The following is a 15275-nucleotide window of genomic DNA, read 5'->3' on the forward strand; positions in this document are numbered from 1 at the left end:
CAGAAAAAAAAAGACTTTGAGATATATATAGAAGGCTGTCAGACAATGCTTACTCCCCCGGTAACCAACAGCTGAAGTCCTTACACACACACACACACACACACACACACACACACACACACACACACACACGCCCTGCCCCAGGTCCAGCTGACAATCTCTCAGTAGCTGGTGGCCCACAAAAGGTGGGGCCCTTCTTGATGTGCTTACTCTCCCAGATAGCAGAAGTTGACCTGACTTGAGGCTGAACCTAGGGACAGGCTACTCTGAAGATGAGATTGCCTGGAGGGCCAAGCTGGCCACCCTGGGACACCAATGGTTCTGCTCCCCCTCCCACCCTGGCCTTCCAGAACCTCTCACCTCTGCTTGGGCTGATACATTCACCTCTAATTACAAGTCTGACCAGATGCCCAGGGCCTCTTCTGTGACTTCCAGCTAACTGCTGTGGGCCTTAACTAAACTTTACCCACCTCCCCCTAGATTCTAAGTCTAGAGTACTTACCAAAACTAATCGCCTCTGGTCGCAGAGTGCTATTTACTTCCACCACCAAAAATCAAGCTGGATTAGCAGAAAGGCCAGCAGGAGACAGAAACGTGGTTACCACCAACATCCGTTGTTTATGACCCACAAGTAGGAGCGCCAATGAGCAGTCACGTAGGAAGAGTGAAGGGAGGAGAACAGACCACACCCCCCGCTGCAAGCCACTGTAGCCACAAGTCTGGTCTGCACTGGGGTGGGTGCTAATGTGGCAGGGACAGGAGTGAAGTTTGAAAAGAGACAATGAGCCTGAGCCTTAACCAAAATGACACTGTCTCAGCAACTGACACCGATGGACAAGTGGTGGATTCGAACTGGGCCTCACTGAGGGAGCCTGCTAAGAAGCAGGGGATCGGATGGTTTGAAGCGACAGTAGGCAGCAATTCTTGGAAAAATAAAGTCATTTCACTGACACCCAGTGAGCTGGTATTACTTAATCCAGCTATTCACACTATCCTTATCACCAGCTCTGATGATGTATTTTGGAAACTTTCCCCATCAGGGAGAGTAAGCACATTCGTCCCAGCTTCTGATGGCCAAAGATAGTTTCACGGAAAAAACAGAGTCAAGAAAGCAAAGGGGGAGTGTGCGGGGCAGCCGAGACAGGGGCTCCAGGACCTAATCCGGCCAGTGTTACGATCACAGCATGGCATGTTACAGGTAGTGAAAGGATGTTGTATGTTGTGGCGATAAGGGAAGCTGGTATCTCAGAAAAGACAAGAGAAAAAGAAATCATTTTATATTAGAACAGGATTTGTTTACAAACTCAGATTGAAGTTAACCTGAAAATAATTGTATGATTCCATGACATTTTAAAAACAGATATTTTCTGAGTCAGTCTCTAAAGTGGTCTGCTGTGCTGTCACCCCCAGGATCAAGCAGAGTGATCAACATGTGCCCAACGCACATAGATTTTGGTCCCAAATACAATTCCACAGCTACGATTCCACAGCAAAAGGAACTAGGAAGCCTTGGAAAGTATCTGATTCTATATCTTGGAGCAAAGATAATTTAGATGGGCCTGTAGCATCAATGCTTTGCCAGGAAGAAAATATGCTTCCAAAATGATCCAGAGCAATTTCAAAGGAGAAAATTGGAAGGGGCTCCCACTGAGCAAACTGTGACAATTTTGGCATTAGAAAGAAAGCAACAGTCTCTTGCAGAGCTGTATGAAGCATGCAAAAAAAAAAAAAAAAGACATGCACAATTTTGTTACTGATGTTTACAGTGTGTTGACAAAGCCAAACTCTGCATACTGTACACTGTACTCAAGTTTTGGCCAATATCAGAACGTCACCATTGCCAGTCTAGCAGCTAAAAGATTAATCACAATCCTGCTGGTAAAAGGTGCAGAATCTCATCAGCTCAACTCAGGCAACAAAAATTTTAGAATTTGCTCTTAAAAAAAAAAGCCATAGGCTTGGAAAGTCCAATTATCTCCCCAGCAACTCAGCCTAATAAGCACCAAATCGTGATGACTCGTCCTGGAAAGCCGGACCCTGTCCTTGGGCAGGAAAGGGCAGGAACATCTCACCAAGAGTGCCCCCCACAGAGCCTCGGGGCAGCGTGGCCCGAGACGATGGTCCTGCGCCCCTGAGCTGGGAGAGCACATTTCTATATCAGGATGGATAAAGGAACCAACCTGATTTGATGCTTTGGTGCTGGTCAAGTTATCTGTAATAACAAGTTTCATTCCACTGTTTCATAGGTACTTTGATTTAAGATGTTTGAAACAGTTGAGAGAATTGATTACATTTTTATAACTGTTTTATTAGATTTACAAGTTAAAAGTTTAGGAAGATTTTGCTTATTAGAGTTGAAAGACCCCTTGGGGGTGTATTTATTTATTTATTATTTTAAAATATATCTTTATTGATTTCAGAGAGTGGAAGAGAGAGAGCTGAAATATCAATGATGAGAGAGTCGTCATCAACAGGTTGTCCCCCACACACCCCCAACCAGGGATCGAGCCTACAACCTAGACATGTGCCCTGACCGGGAATCAAACCTCGATCTCCTGGATCCTAAGTCAATGCCCAACCACTGAGCCACGCCTGGCCAGGCCTCGGGGGTGTATTTAAAAAATCAGGTAAATTAAATCTGAAAGTACAGTTTGAAATGTCTAAGGGAATTTGATCCATTAAGCACAGAAGTAGTGTGGTCTAATTAAGGAAGAGTCCATCTGTAAAACCCACGGTTAATTGAAAATTAATCAAAGTACAGGTAGAAAAATTCTTATTTTCATACAAAAATTACTGGATTTCTAATAAGACAGCAATATTTTTAAACTGACGTTTTAGGCTTAGGAGATGGGATATTTAAACTCACTGCCTTAGCCCTGACCGGTGTGGCGCAGTTGGTTGGAGCGTCATCTGTACATCAAAAAGGTGGCAGGTTCGAGTCCCAGTCATGGCACATATTGAGGTTGCCGGTTTCTCTCACTCTCCCTTCCTCTCTCTAAAATCAATAATAAATAAGTAAATAAAAAAATAAAAAAAAAATAGCTTTCTTTTTAAAAAAATAAACTTGCTGCTTTAATCAACTGAATAGTAATTAAAACACAGTAACTCTTAAATTCTCTTGTAGGCCCAGAAGCCCCCTCAGAATTTTTTTATGAAGAAAGAGAAAATCTGAATAGACCCATAATAAGGAAGACAACTGAAGTAGTAATAAAAAAATCTCCCAACAAAGAAATCTCTGAATTTTACCAAATATTTAAAAAACTAATAATACCAGTCCTTCTCAAACTTTTCCCAAAAACTGTAGAAGAGGGGATATTTTCTAATTCATTCTATGGGCCAGTATTGCCTTGCTATCAAATATGAACATTGTTGCAAAAATCCTCAACAAAATACTAGCAAACCAAATTCAGCAGCACATTACAGGATCATACACCCTGGGATTTATTACTGCAATGGAAGGATGGTACAAAAGTCAATCACTATGATACGTCACATTAACAGATTGAAGGGGAAAAATCCACATGATCGTCTCAATCGATGCAGCAAAATCATTTGACAAAATTCAATACTCTTTCATGAAAAAAGCACTCCACAAACTAGGAAGAGAAGGAATCTGCCTCAAAATAATAAGAGCCATATATGAAAAACCCACCCTAAACATCACACTCAAAGGTGAAAGACTGAAAAGCTTGTCCTTTATGATCAGGAACAAGACAATGCTGACCTTCGCCAGTTCTGTTTAACGTAATACTAGAAGTTCTTGCCAGAGCAACTGGGTGGGAAAAGTAAATTGGAAAGGAAGAAGTAAAAGTAAAATGACTTCTGTTCACAGATGATATGATCTTATATGTAGAAACCCCTAAAAATTCCACACACAAAAATCTGTCAGAGCTAATAAATGAATTCAGCAAAGCAGCAGGATGCAAAGTCAACACACAAAAATCAGTTGTTATACTCCAACAATAAATAATCTGAAAAGGAAATTATGAAAACAATTTTATTTACAATAGCAACAAAAAGAATAAAACACATAGGAATTAGCCAAAGAGGTGAGAGACTTGCATAATGAAAACTCTAAAACATTGCTGAAAGAAATTAAAGAAGGCAGAGTAAATGGAAACACATCCATACTTGTGGATTGTGTGTGTTCAGTACCATTGAGTCAGCTCTGACTCTGTAAATGAATGACATCCCCAATGTCCCATCCTCAAAACCCTACTCAGCTCCTATAGACTCATGCCTATGGCTTCTTATATGGAGTCAAACCGTCTCATATTTGGTTTTCCTCTTTTCCTGCTGCCTTTTATTCATGAATTGGAGACTTAATATATATTTTTTAAATTTATCTTTATTGTTGAAAGTATTACAGGTGTCCTATTTTCCCCCCCCCCCAGTTGGCCCCCTCCACGTCACTCCCACCCCCTCCCCAGGCCTTCACCTCGTTATTGACTGTGTCCATGGGTTATGCATATAAACATATAACTTCTTTGGTTAATCCCGTCCCACCCTCCACCTCCCTTCCCTCTTTCCTCTGAAATATGATCGTCTGTTGCATGTGCCAATGTCTCTGGATCTATTTAGTTCATCAGATTTTGTTCATTAGCTTCTTCCTAAAGAAGACCCTTCAAATTTTCCTGTAGTGCTGGTCTGGTGGTGATGAACTTCTTCAGCTTTTTCTTATCTGCGAAGATCTTTATCTGACCTTCAGTTCTAAATGATAGCTTTCCTGGGTAGAGTAACCTTGGTTGTAGTTCCATGTTTTTCATCATTTTGAATATTTCTTGCCACTCCCTTCTGGCCTGCAAGTTTCTGTTGAGAAATCAGCTGACAGTTGTATGGGTGCTCCCTTGTAGATAACGAATTGCTTTTCTCTTGCTGCTTTTAAGATTCTCTCATTGTCTTTAACTTTTGGCATTTTCATTATGATGTGTCTTGCTGTGGGCCTCTTTGGGTTCCTCTTGTTTGGGACCCTCTGTGCTGCCTGGACTTGTAAGTCTATTTCTTTCCCCAGGTGGGGGAAGTTTTCTGTAATTATCTTTTCAAATAGGTTTTCAATTTCCTGCTCTCTTTCTCCTTCTGGCACCCCAATAATATGAATGTTGGGCCTCTTGAAGTTGTCCCAGAGGCTCCTTATACTATCTTCATATTTCTGGATTCGTTTTTCTTTTTGCTCTTCTGGTTGGGTGTTTTTTGTTTCCTCATGTTCCACATTGCTGATTTGATTCTCAGCATCCTCTACTCTACTGTTGATTCCCTGTAAATTATTCTTCATTTTAGTTCATGTAGCTTTCATTTCAAATTGGTACTTTATTATGTCATCGATTTTCTCAGTTGTTTTCGTAATACTCCTACTAATATGATTGAGCATCCTTATAAACAAAATTCTGAACTCTGTATCTGTTAGCTTGCTTGGATCTATTTCATTTAGTTCCTCTTCTAGAGATTTCTTCTGTTCTTTCCTTTGTGACATGTTTCTTTGCCTCCACATTTTGGCTGCTTCCAGGTGTTTGTTTCTATGTATTAGGTAGAGCTGCTATGTCTCCTGGAATTGGCAGGGTGGCTTTGTGTAGTAGGTGTCCTGTAGGTCCAGTGGCTCAGCCTCCCCAGTCACCTGAGCTGGGCCTTCTAGGTGCTCCCCTGTGTGTGCTGTGTGCACTGTCCTGTTGTAGTTGAGCTCTGGTTGCTGTTGGCGACACTGGGAGGAATTGACCCCCAGGCCAGCCAGCTGTGAGGACCAGCTGCAACTACAGCCAAAGAGCTGCTGTGCTGGAGATACCCCCAAGGAGCACGATTTACTTCAGTGGAGCTTTGGTGTTCAAGTGTACCCCTTGAGTGTGTCACTCGTGGATGTGGTAGGGTTGTAGTCCAGCATGGTCGAGGCTGATCACCAAGTGCACTATCTCTGGGCCCTCCCGGGAGGTGCAAAGTCAGCCTGTGCCAGTGCCTTACCTAGGCCCCCCCCAGCATGAGCTACACAGCAAACCGTAGTTGGCTGCTACTTGGGCTGGGCTTGGGGGAGCCCAGGAGAGGCCAAGCTATAAGCCAATGCAACTGCAGCTAGTGCCAGGCCTGGGGCCGCTTATCAAGCTGTATGGGGCCTGCTGCTGCTTTGAGATATTTTGGGAAAGTCCTAAGCATGAGGCTCAAGAGGCCACTTGCACAGAAAAGCCCCTGGAAATGGCCTGGATGAGCTGCAGGTGGGGAGGGGCAGGACTTCCGGGGATCACGGGGCGGGGCCGAAGGTGTGAGTCAGGTGCTGGCGATTCACATATGGCACCTGCCTGCCCGCTGTGTGCAGGGAGGATTCGCCAAAGGAGCCATGGCCTCTGCCAACCCTTCTGCCGGGGAGGAAGCCGCCCCTCCGCCTCTCGCCGGGATTCCAGGCAGGTTAGTTCCTCCCCGAGTGTCCCGGGTCCCTTCAGGCTGCTGCCCGGCGCTGGGCTCAGAGGGAGCGCGTCCGAGTGAGTCCGTGCGCGGGCCCTTTAGGAGGAGCTGCTGGGGCTCCTGCAGCCTCGGCGACCCTCAGGGACAGTCCCCTCTGGGTTCACAGCCTGGAGTTGTGGGGATGTCTCTTCCCGGCCCTGGAGCCCTGGGCTGGGGGCCTGCTGTGGGGCTGGGACCCCTCCCTCCTCCCTCCCCTGGGAAACCTCCACCCCTGAGATTCCCTCCCGGGTTTAACCCGCAGCACCAGGCCACTGCCTCGTCTCCACGATTCAGCCCCGATCCACCCGCATCTCCGCCCCTCCTACTAGTCTCGATGCTTCTTCAGTTCCCTGTTTATAGGGCTTCTGTGCAGCCAGATTTCGGAAGGCTCTGAGTGATGGTTGTTCTATATTTTAGTTGTAATTTTGATGCGGTTGCGGGAGGGGGCGGGTACAGCTGCTACCTACGCCATCTTGTTTTCTGCTCGGGACTTAATATATATATATTTTTTAAATATATCTTTATTGATTTCAGAGAGAAGAAAGGAGGGGGAGAGAGAGAGATAGAAACATCAACGAGAGAGTCACTGATCGAGCCCGCAACCCGGGCACGTGCCCCGACCGGGAATCGAACCGCGATCGCCTGGATCCTAGGTCGACGCTCAACCGCTGAGCCATGCCCGGCCGGGCAGGACTTAATACTTTTAAGATGTCAATACAACCCCAACCAACCTACAGATTCAATGCAATCCCTATCAAAATTCCAATGACATCTTTTCAGAAATACAAAAATCCATCTTACAATTCATATGGAATCTTAAAACGATCTTGAAAAAGAACAAAGTTGGAGGTCTCACACTTCCTGATTTCAAAATTTATTACAAAGCTACAGTAAACAAAACGGTGTGGTACTGGAATAATGAGAGATCAGTGGAACAGACTAGAGAGTCCAGCAGTAAACCCTTCAAAATATGGTCAAATGATTTTTGGCAAGGATAACAGGACCATTCAATGAGGAAGGACAATCTTTTCAACAAATGGTGCTGGGGAAACTGGATATCCACATACCAAAAAAAACAAAACACAAACCTACAAAGTTTGACCCTTGCCTAACACCATATATAAAAATTAACTGAACCTGAATCAAACACCAAAATGTAATATATAAAACTTAGAAAAAAACACAGGGCAAAAGCTTCATAAAACTGGATGTGGCAAATACATTTTGTATATAACATCAAAAGCACAGGCAATAAGAGAAATTGGACTTCATGAAAATGTTGTGCATCAAAAGACAATACCCACAGAATAAAAAGGAAACTCACAGGATGGGAGAAAATATTTGCAAATCACATATCTAAGTGATTAATATCCAGGGTATATTAAGACCTCCTAAAACTCAACAACAGGAGAACAAACTTGATTCAAAAATGGGCAAAGGGGCCCTGGCCAGTGTGGTTCAATTGGTTAGACATTGTCTTGTGCACAGAAAGAGTTCTGGGTTCAATTCCCTCTCAGGGCTTATGCCCAGTTGCAAGTTCAATCCCTGGTACAGGGTGTGCAGGAGACAGCTGATCATGTTTTGCTTTCGCATTGATGTTTCCCTCTCCCTTCCTCTCTCTAAAGATCAATAAAAAATCTTTTTTAAAAAATGGGCAAAGGACTTGAGTAGACATTTCTCCAAAGAAGATATACAAATGTAAGTAAGCACATGAATGAAAAGATGTCCAACATTTCTAGTCATTAGGAATCAAATGATTCAAATGGAAATCAAACGGAAATCAAAACCACAAGCTACCACCTCACACCCATTAGGGTGGCTACTATTAAAAACAAAACAAAACAAAAATACCAAAAAAACAACAACAAAAACAAACAGAAAATAAGTGTTGGCAAGGATGTGGAGAAATTGAAACACTTGTGCCCTGTGAAAAACAGTATGCTGGATCTTCAAAAAATTAAAAATGGAATTACCATGTGATCCAGGCATTCTACTTCTGGGTATACACCCAGAAGAATGAAAGCAGGGTCTTGAAGAGAGATTTGTATACCCATGTTCATAGCAGCATTCTTCACAATTGCTAAAATGTGAAAGGAACCCAAGTGTCCATCAGTGGATGAGTGAATAAGTAAAATATGCTATACACATACAACGGAATATTGTTCAGCTTAAAAAGGAAGGAAATGCTACAATATGAATAAACCTGGAGGACATTATGCTAAGTGAAATAAGCCAGTTACAAAACAGACAAAAACTGTATGGTTCCACATATATGAGATAGTCAAAATTACAGAGACAGAAACTAGAATGGTGGTTGCCAGGGACTGTGCAGCAGGGAAATAAAAAGTTAGTGTATAATGGATACATAGAGCTTTTATTTTACAAGATGAAAAGAGTTACAGGGATGGTGGTGATGGTTGCACAATGCTATGAATGTATTTAATACCACTGAAATGTACATTTAAATATATTCAAGATGGTAAATATTATGTGTATTTTTTCATTTACAATGGGGGAGAAAAAAACAGATGTCCTGGAATTCATGTCCATGGTGCTTATCCCTGTATTTATTTCCTGTTTATCCCCTAATCTTGTTCCAATCACCCACACTTTACAGGCTTCCCAAACTTCACTGTAACCTTTAGAATTCTTGGTCCATCATCAGCAAATTCCTCCTCTGAACGTTCACCTTCACCTCCTTCTTTGAACATTCATTTCTCTTGCTTGTTTTCACCAAAACTTAGCTGTCTTGCCTGAGGACACCATAGCCTTAAGTGAAACCATTTTATTCCTCATGTTCCATGAAAATCAGGGTAGAATAGGTGTTCTCTTTACTCCCCATGACCATTTTCTTCTCCACAAACCTTGGTCCTTTGAAATGCATTCCATCAGACCAGTCCAGTACACCACCGTCCTTGCTGCTATTAGCCGCCCACCTCCTGGTCTCTCTCTCATTCTTGAATTATTTTAGCATCTGGATTCCTGTATTGTCCACCCTTTTCGCAATTCTTGCCAACTTCAACATTGGCAGAGACACAGAGGCCAGACGCACTTAGGAAAATCAGCAAGACCCACTGGGTTGAATTTGTAGGAAGGCAGAAGCCGTAATGGGAAATGCCCAGGGAGAGGAGTCCCCTTCTGACCTGGTGCACGCGAGCTAGGCACCCTGCTCAAGCTTAATGCCTCAGTTTCTTCATCTATAAAATGGGAATAATGGGGTGCAAGGCTGCAGAGACTTTTTCTGGACCGGATTGGTTAGTAAATATTGTAGTTTTTTCTGGGCCAGGCTTTCTCTGCCCTCCCAGGGAAAGCAGCCCTAGACAACCTGTGAAAGGAACGGTCGTGGCTATATTCCAATAAACCTTTATTTACAAAAACAGGTGAGAGCTGGGCCTGGCGCACAGGCAAGCCCGCCCCTGACCTACTGAGAGAGCTGCAGGAAGGCGAGGTGACCGACGGGGCGCTGCTCTGTGGACTGCACAGCGCGAACCACTTGCGAGGAACTGGGGTGCTGGGCAGAGGACGTGGTATGAGAGCCCGGAGCGCCCCGCGGCGGAGCGCGCTTCCACCCAGCAAAGCCCGCGGCCCTGGCAGTCAGGCGGGCACGGCTCCGACGCAGGCGCGGCCTTGAACCGCCTCCTAACCTGCGGAGCCGCGTGTCCCAGAGTTAAACCGAGGGACCGGCGCGGGGCCGGGACGCCGCAGGTCGCAGACCAGCCCCAAGGCGCTCCCTCGGGTCGGAACCCCCGCGCTGGCCCAGCGTGCTCTGCGCCAGGCCACGCCCCGGCCACGCCCCCGCCTGCGCGCCCTGCGCCGGCCACGCCCCCCGCGCACGTTGCGGCGACTGCGGCGGCTGCGGCGGAGCAGGTGAGCGCGCGGGGTTGGGGCTGGTGCGGACCCAGGGCCCCAAACCCCTCCCCTGGTTCCTTGCGGGTGGCGAGTTCGAGTTCAAGGTCCCGGCATCGCCTACGGGCGCGGGTGGAGCGGCGGAAAGGCCTTCTCCCAGCTTCCTGAGGGATGCCTGCCGAGCTGGAGCGCGGCCTTGGCGCTGGTGGTCCCGGGCATCGCGGCCTCGGCCGGGCCCCTTCCTGGCCTAGCCTCAGTTTCCTCTTTGGAAAAGGGGGCCAGGTTTTGTGACTTTAGGAATTTTTTATTGAAATAAGTACCCTACGTTCTTATTTGCAGCAACTTACTTGCTAATTAAACACACACCCCCCCCCCACACACACACACAAACACTTTTCACAGACAGAAAGATAGTAAGCTTCAACCAAAGTTAAATGATTGTAAATTTTTCTGAAATATTTATGGATGAAATAATGGAATGCCCAGGACGTGTTTCAAAATAAACCAGTTGGAGGGGGAATATGAGTGGGAGTAGAGATGAAACAAGATTGGCCATGAGTTGATGATTGAAGCTGATGGAATATTTTGTCTACTTTTGTATATGTTTGCAATTTGGCATTAAAAGAAATTAATTTAAATCCTCACATGAGGATTTTTTTTTTTTAATGATTCTAGAAAAAGAGAAGAAGGGAGAGAGATATCCAGTGATTGCCTCCCATACGCACCCGGACGGGATCAAACCTGCAGCCTTTTGGTGTATGGGGTGACGCTCCAACTAACTGAGCCACCCAGCCAGGGCTAACATTTTTTCTGAAATGAAGTTTGGTGTGAATGCCTGACAACCTGTGTTCAAATACTGTGCCTGTATTAGTCGCTAGGGCTGCCGTGACAAGTACTGGGTTGCTGAAGTTTATTTTTCTCATGATTCTGGAGGTTGGAAGTCTAAGATCAAGGTGTCAGCAGAGCTGGTTTCTCCTGAGGTTTCTCTCGTTGGCTTGTAGGTGATCATTTTCTGGCTTGTCACCTCTCATGATCTTTCCTTTTTGTGTCTGTGTCCTAATCTCCTGTTCTCATAAGGACACCATATTAGATTAGGGCCTACCCTAATGACCTCATTTTAACTTAATCACCTCTTTAGAGGCCCCATCTCTAAATAGTCACATCCTGAAGTTCTGAGGGTTAAAACTTAAGCATATGAATTTGGGTGGACACAACTCAGCCCTTAACTGCCACTTTACTAGTTTGTAATTTTGACCAATTTACTTAACCTGTGTGTGCCTCAGTTTTCACTGCTTTAAATAGGGGCAAAGTAGTAATTAGGTCATGGAGTTGTGAGCATTTAGTTGTGAGATAATGTAAAGCTGTCAGAACTGTCTAGCATACAGTAGTACTCAGTAAGTTGACATATGCTCCATCTGTAAATTAGTGCTCATAGCACTTCACTGTGGAGTGAGGCAGTTGAGTACTTAGTGCTATGGGAATAAAAGTAATAATCACAGATATTATCACGGGGGTGTCCACTGCTGTGCCAGACACTAATTGTTTTATGTGTGTTCATTCATTTACTCATCACAGTTACCCCAGCAGTGGGCCATTGTCACGTGCCTGTTTCACAAATGGAGAGGCTGATGCACAGAGATGGAACTGAGATTTGAACTCAGGCTCTACCACTGTGTTGAATTGACCTAGTTAGAAAGGATGTGCCCTGGGAGGGTGGTCAGTCAGCAGGTAGACCCAGGAAACTGTTGACTGACTTCTGTTTTTCTTGGCCCAGGTTTGTAGCAATAGCAGCATTCATGGCAGGTCCCCTGTGGCGGGCCGCAGCGTTTGTGCAGAGACACAGGACAGGCCTATTGGTGGGTTCCTGTGTAGGCCTCTTTGGGGCCCAAATCTTGTACCACCTCTTCCCAAATCCCGTGGTTCGATGGCTATACCAGTACTGGCCTCAGGGCCAGCCAGCCCTGCTCTCCCCAAAGCTACAGAGACTCTTCCAAGAGGTGCTGCACGACATGGGCATCCCATCAGACCATTGCTACGAGGCCTTCACCACCTTCACCTTCCATCCGGTGAGTGCTGGCTTCCCAAGACTCCCTGCTGGAGCCGTGGTGGGCATCCCTGCTAGCTTCCTGGGTGACCCAGTGACCAACACTGACCGCTCTGTGGTTGTACATGGGCAAAGAGTGAACTGGAAGAGCCCAGAAGGTGCCCGGCTGAGAGATGCCCTGACCCTGTCCCATAATGCCCAGAAGTTTGCCTTGGCCAGGGAGGTGGTGTACCTGGAGAGTGGTACAGCTGCCCTGCAGGCCCTGCCAGCCCCAGCTTGCGTGGCAGGAACTTGGGCATTGAGTGTGGGTGCCAAGCATGCGCTGGGTCTCTATGGAGGCCCCATGAACTTACGGGCTGCCTTCAACCTGGTGGCAGCAGTGGCGGGCTTTGTGGCTTACGCCTTCTCCACGGACTCTCTCACTCATGCCCTGGAAGCGTGGCTGGACCGCCGCACAGCCTCCCTGTCTGCAGCCTATTCCCAGGGTGGAGTAGAGTTCTACGAGAAGGTTCTCTCTGGCAACCTGGCCCTGCGCAGTCTCTTGGGCCCGCCTGGAGAGAAGCTGTATACGCCCAGTGGGAATGTCATTCCCAGACATTGGTTCCGCATCAAACATTTACCCTACACGACCCGCCGGGACTCTGTGCTGCAGATGTGGAGGGCGACACTCAACCCAGGCCGCTCCTGAGGCCTGCATCTCACAGACATTTCCAGCTTGTGCAGGCACCATGCTGCCATTGACCCTGGGGGCTCTCTTGGTGCCTCCACACCCACAACCCAATGTCAGAAAAATCATAGGCTTTGGAATGAAACAGCCTAGATTCTACCTCAACCCACCTCTTACCCAGTGATCTTGGGCATGTCCTTTTATGAATCTGAGCCTTGGTTTTCTCCACTGTAAAATGGAGGTGATGTAAACTTCTAGCAGGATTGTGGGGTTCCCTGGTAGAAAGGGTGTGCCATAAATAAACAGATGTCCCTCCTTGGTCATTGAATACCTGTGGGCTGTGAGGGTTAGGATACGTCTCACCAACAGGCGCTTGCAGGATGTGAACATGCTTACAGCGAAGAGCCACCCCCTGGTTTGCCTGTTGGTCAGATCCCAGTTTCCTTCTACTGTGGTGGAGATTAAAAGCTATGAGAGGCCAAGATGAGAAGCTGCTGTGTGCCTCAGTGGCTGGGAAATATGAGCTTGCAGTGGGGCTTTAAGGGTGGTGTGTCCAGTGCAGCTGGCGTGCTCAGAGAGGGCTGGGCAGCCAATGGAGTGTGGTGGGTCCCAGGAGAGCCTCTGGGCCTGAAGGGGAGAGGTGTTGCTACAACCTGGCAAGACCTGTGGCAAGGGAGTCTTGGCTGGAGCTCTGGCTAAAGGAAGGGGAAGGAGCAAGCCATTGCTGAACTGTGGCCCTGGGATGGAGCCATCTCATGCAGTCCAGAACATGCTCAGGGCTTGGAGAGGGGAGGGAGTGAGGTGGGGGTGAGGGGGAAATGGAGATGGGATCAACTTGGCTCATAGGGGACAGTGATGGGAGCAGAGGGGTGGAGATGAATGGAGAGAGCAGGATGGGGAAACATGCCTTCCTGCTGGGTCCTTCACTGCGCACTGGCACTCAGTGCTCTAGCTCCATTCTTTGCCAGCCCCTGGGTCCCCATATCACTCCTAGGCGGACTCTTACTGTGGGAAGAGCACCCCGTCTCAGGTCTCTGGAACAGTGTTGTCACAGACTTGATGGATGCATAGAAGAGTGGATGAGTTAGTGAATGGATGAACAAGCCCCCACTCAAAAATACCACCTTCAGGGGCCCCCCAGCATGTCATCCAGTTGCTGTTGCTGCTGCCACATGGGATCGCCTAATCTTGGCTGGAGAAGTATTCTCTGAATTTGATGCGTTCCACTTTGTCACCACACCCCACCTGCACCCCAACTACTGTCAGTGCTGCAGGAACCAAGATGGTGGCATCAGGCATTCCTGCCCAGATGGTAAATAATGGAACCCCATTGTATGTGGTGAGGGATCCCTAAAATGGCCGCTCACTTGGCTTCCTCTATTCCATGTCAAATTTTGTCTCTACTCAAGGATTGTTCCCAGTCCCCACATATGCTTTACGTGGCCCTACCTCCAAACCTTGGCTCACAGAGCCTCCCCACACACATCCCCAAGCCTGGCTCAAGCCTCACAACATGAACATCAAACCCCCTCACTGCAGCCCCTCCCCTGGCATCTCCTTGCTTTCAGGCTAAAGTCTCATCTCCGAGCCTTGGCCTGCTGGCCTCCCCAATTGTCCTGCGCCCCACTTCCCCCAGCTCTGTGGATGGTGGCCTCATAAGTACTGTGGTTCCTTAAGCACTTCCCTTCCTTCCCCACACAGGCCTTTACTGTGGCCATGGCCCTGTCCACCTGAGGCTCTCCTACAGGATGACTCTGGCCTGACTCCAGTAATCATGCCCATTCATGCCCTGTTGCACAACTGTACCTCTCCCTGGCCCTAACTGCTAACTGTAATTAAATAAGTTGCCCTCGAGTTAGTGGCTTAGCATCTCCTGCTGAAATATGCTATCTGCAAGGGCAGGGTTGTGTCTTGTTTGCAGCTCTGCACTGAGGTTCTCCATGACATTTTTAAATTCTTGAATGAGGCTCTTAGACTACATCACAGTCCTGGTTCCTTAGAGTCCCTGAGCAATTACAGTAAGGCTGGCTGGACATATGAATGGTACGTGACCCCAGTCCTGTCTTCCCAACTTGGGACTTTGCAAGGATGGGGCCTGTCCCTGATCTCCCATGATTGCTGATTTCAATGGGGAAACCAAGATGCTTCAGGATCACTTCCTACACGCTCAGATGACTATTCAGGGAAACAGGGATACCAAGAGGCTTTAGGGGAAGGTGACCTCCAAAATTCTGTGATATGTTGGGCCCCTCACACAGTTGGGGTTGATCCCAGAAAGATTAAAAAACATGCTCT

General features: G+C 46.9%; 1 protein-coding gene across 1 annotated transcript; it reads left to right on the top strand.

The window, feature by feature from the left end:
- The first annotated feature begins 10252 nt into the window (after positions 1–10252).
- Positions 10253–13466, top strand: TMEM177 (transmembrane protein 177). Its single transcript, XM_081142193.1, has 2 exons — positions 10253–10290; positions 12044–13466. Exon 2 carries the CDS (start codon positions 12066–12068, stop codon positions 12999–13001), a length of 936 nt encoding a protein of 311 aa, XP_080998319.1. The 5' UTR covers positions 10253–10290; positions 12044–12065; the 3' UTR covers positions 13002–13466.
- The last annotated feature ends 1809 nt before the right edge of the window (positions 13467–15275 follow it).

This window comes from Miniopterus schreibersii, assembly GCF_964146895.1.
Source record: "Miniopterus schreibersii genome assembly, chromosome: 7".
Lineage (NCBI taxonomy): Eukaryota > Metazoa > Chordata > Mammalia > Chiroptera > Miniopteridae > Miniopterus > Miniopterus schreibersii.

Bases quoted from the DNA above. Each gene is read 5' to 3' on its own strand.
- TMEM177 (XM_081142193.1), top strand. From the start codon at position 12,066: ATGGCAGGTCCCCTGTGGCGGGCCGCAGCGTTTGTGCAGAGACACAGG.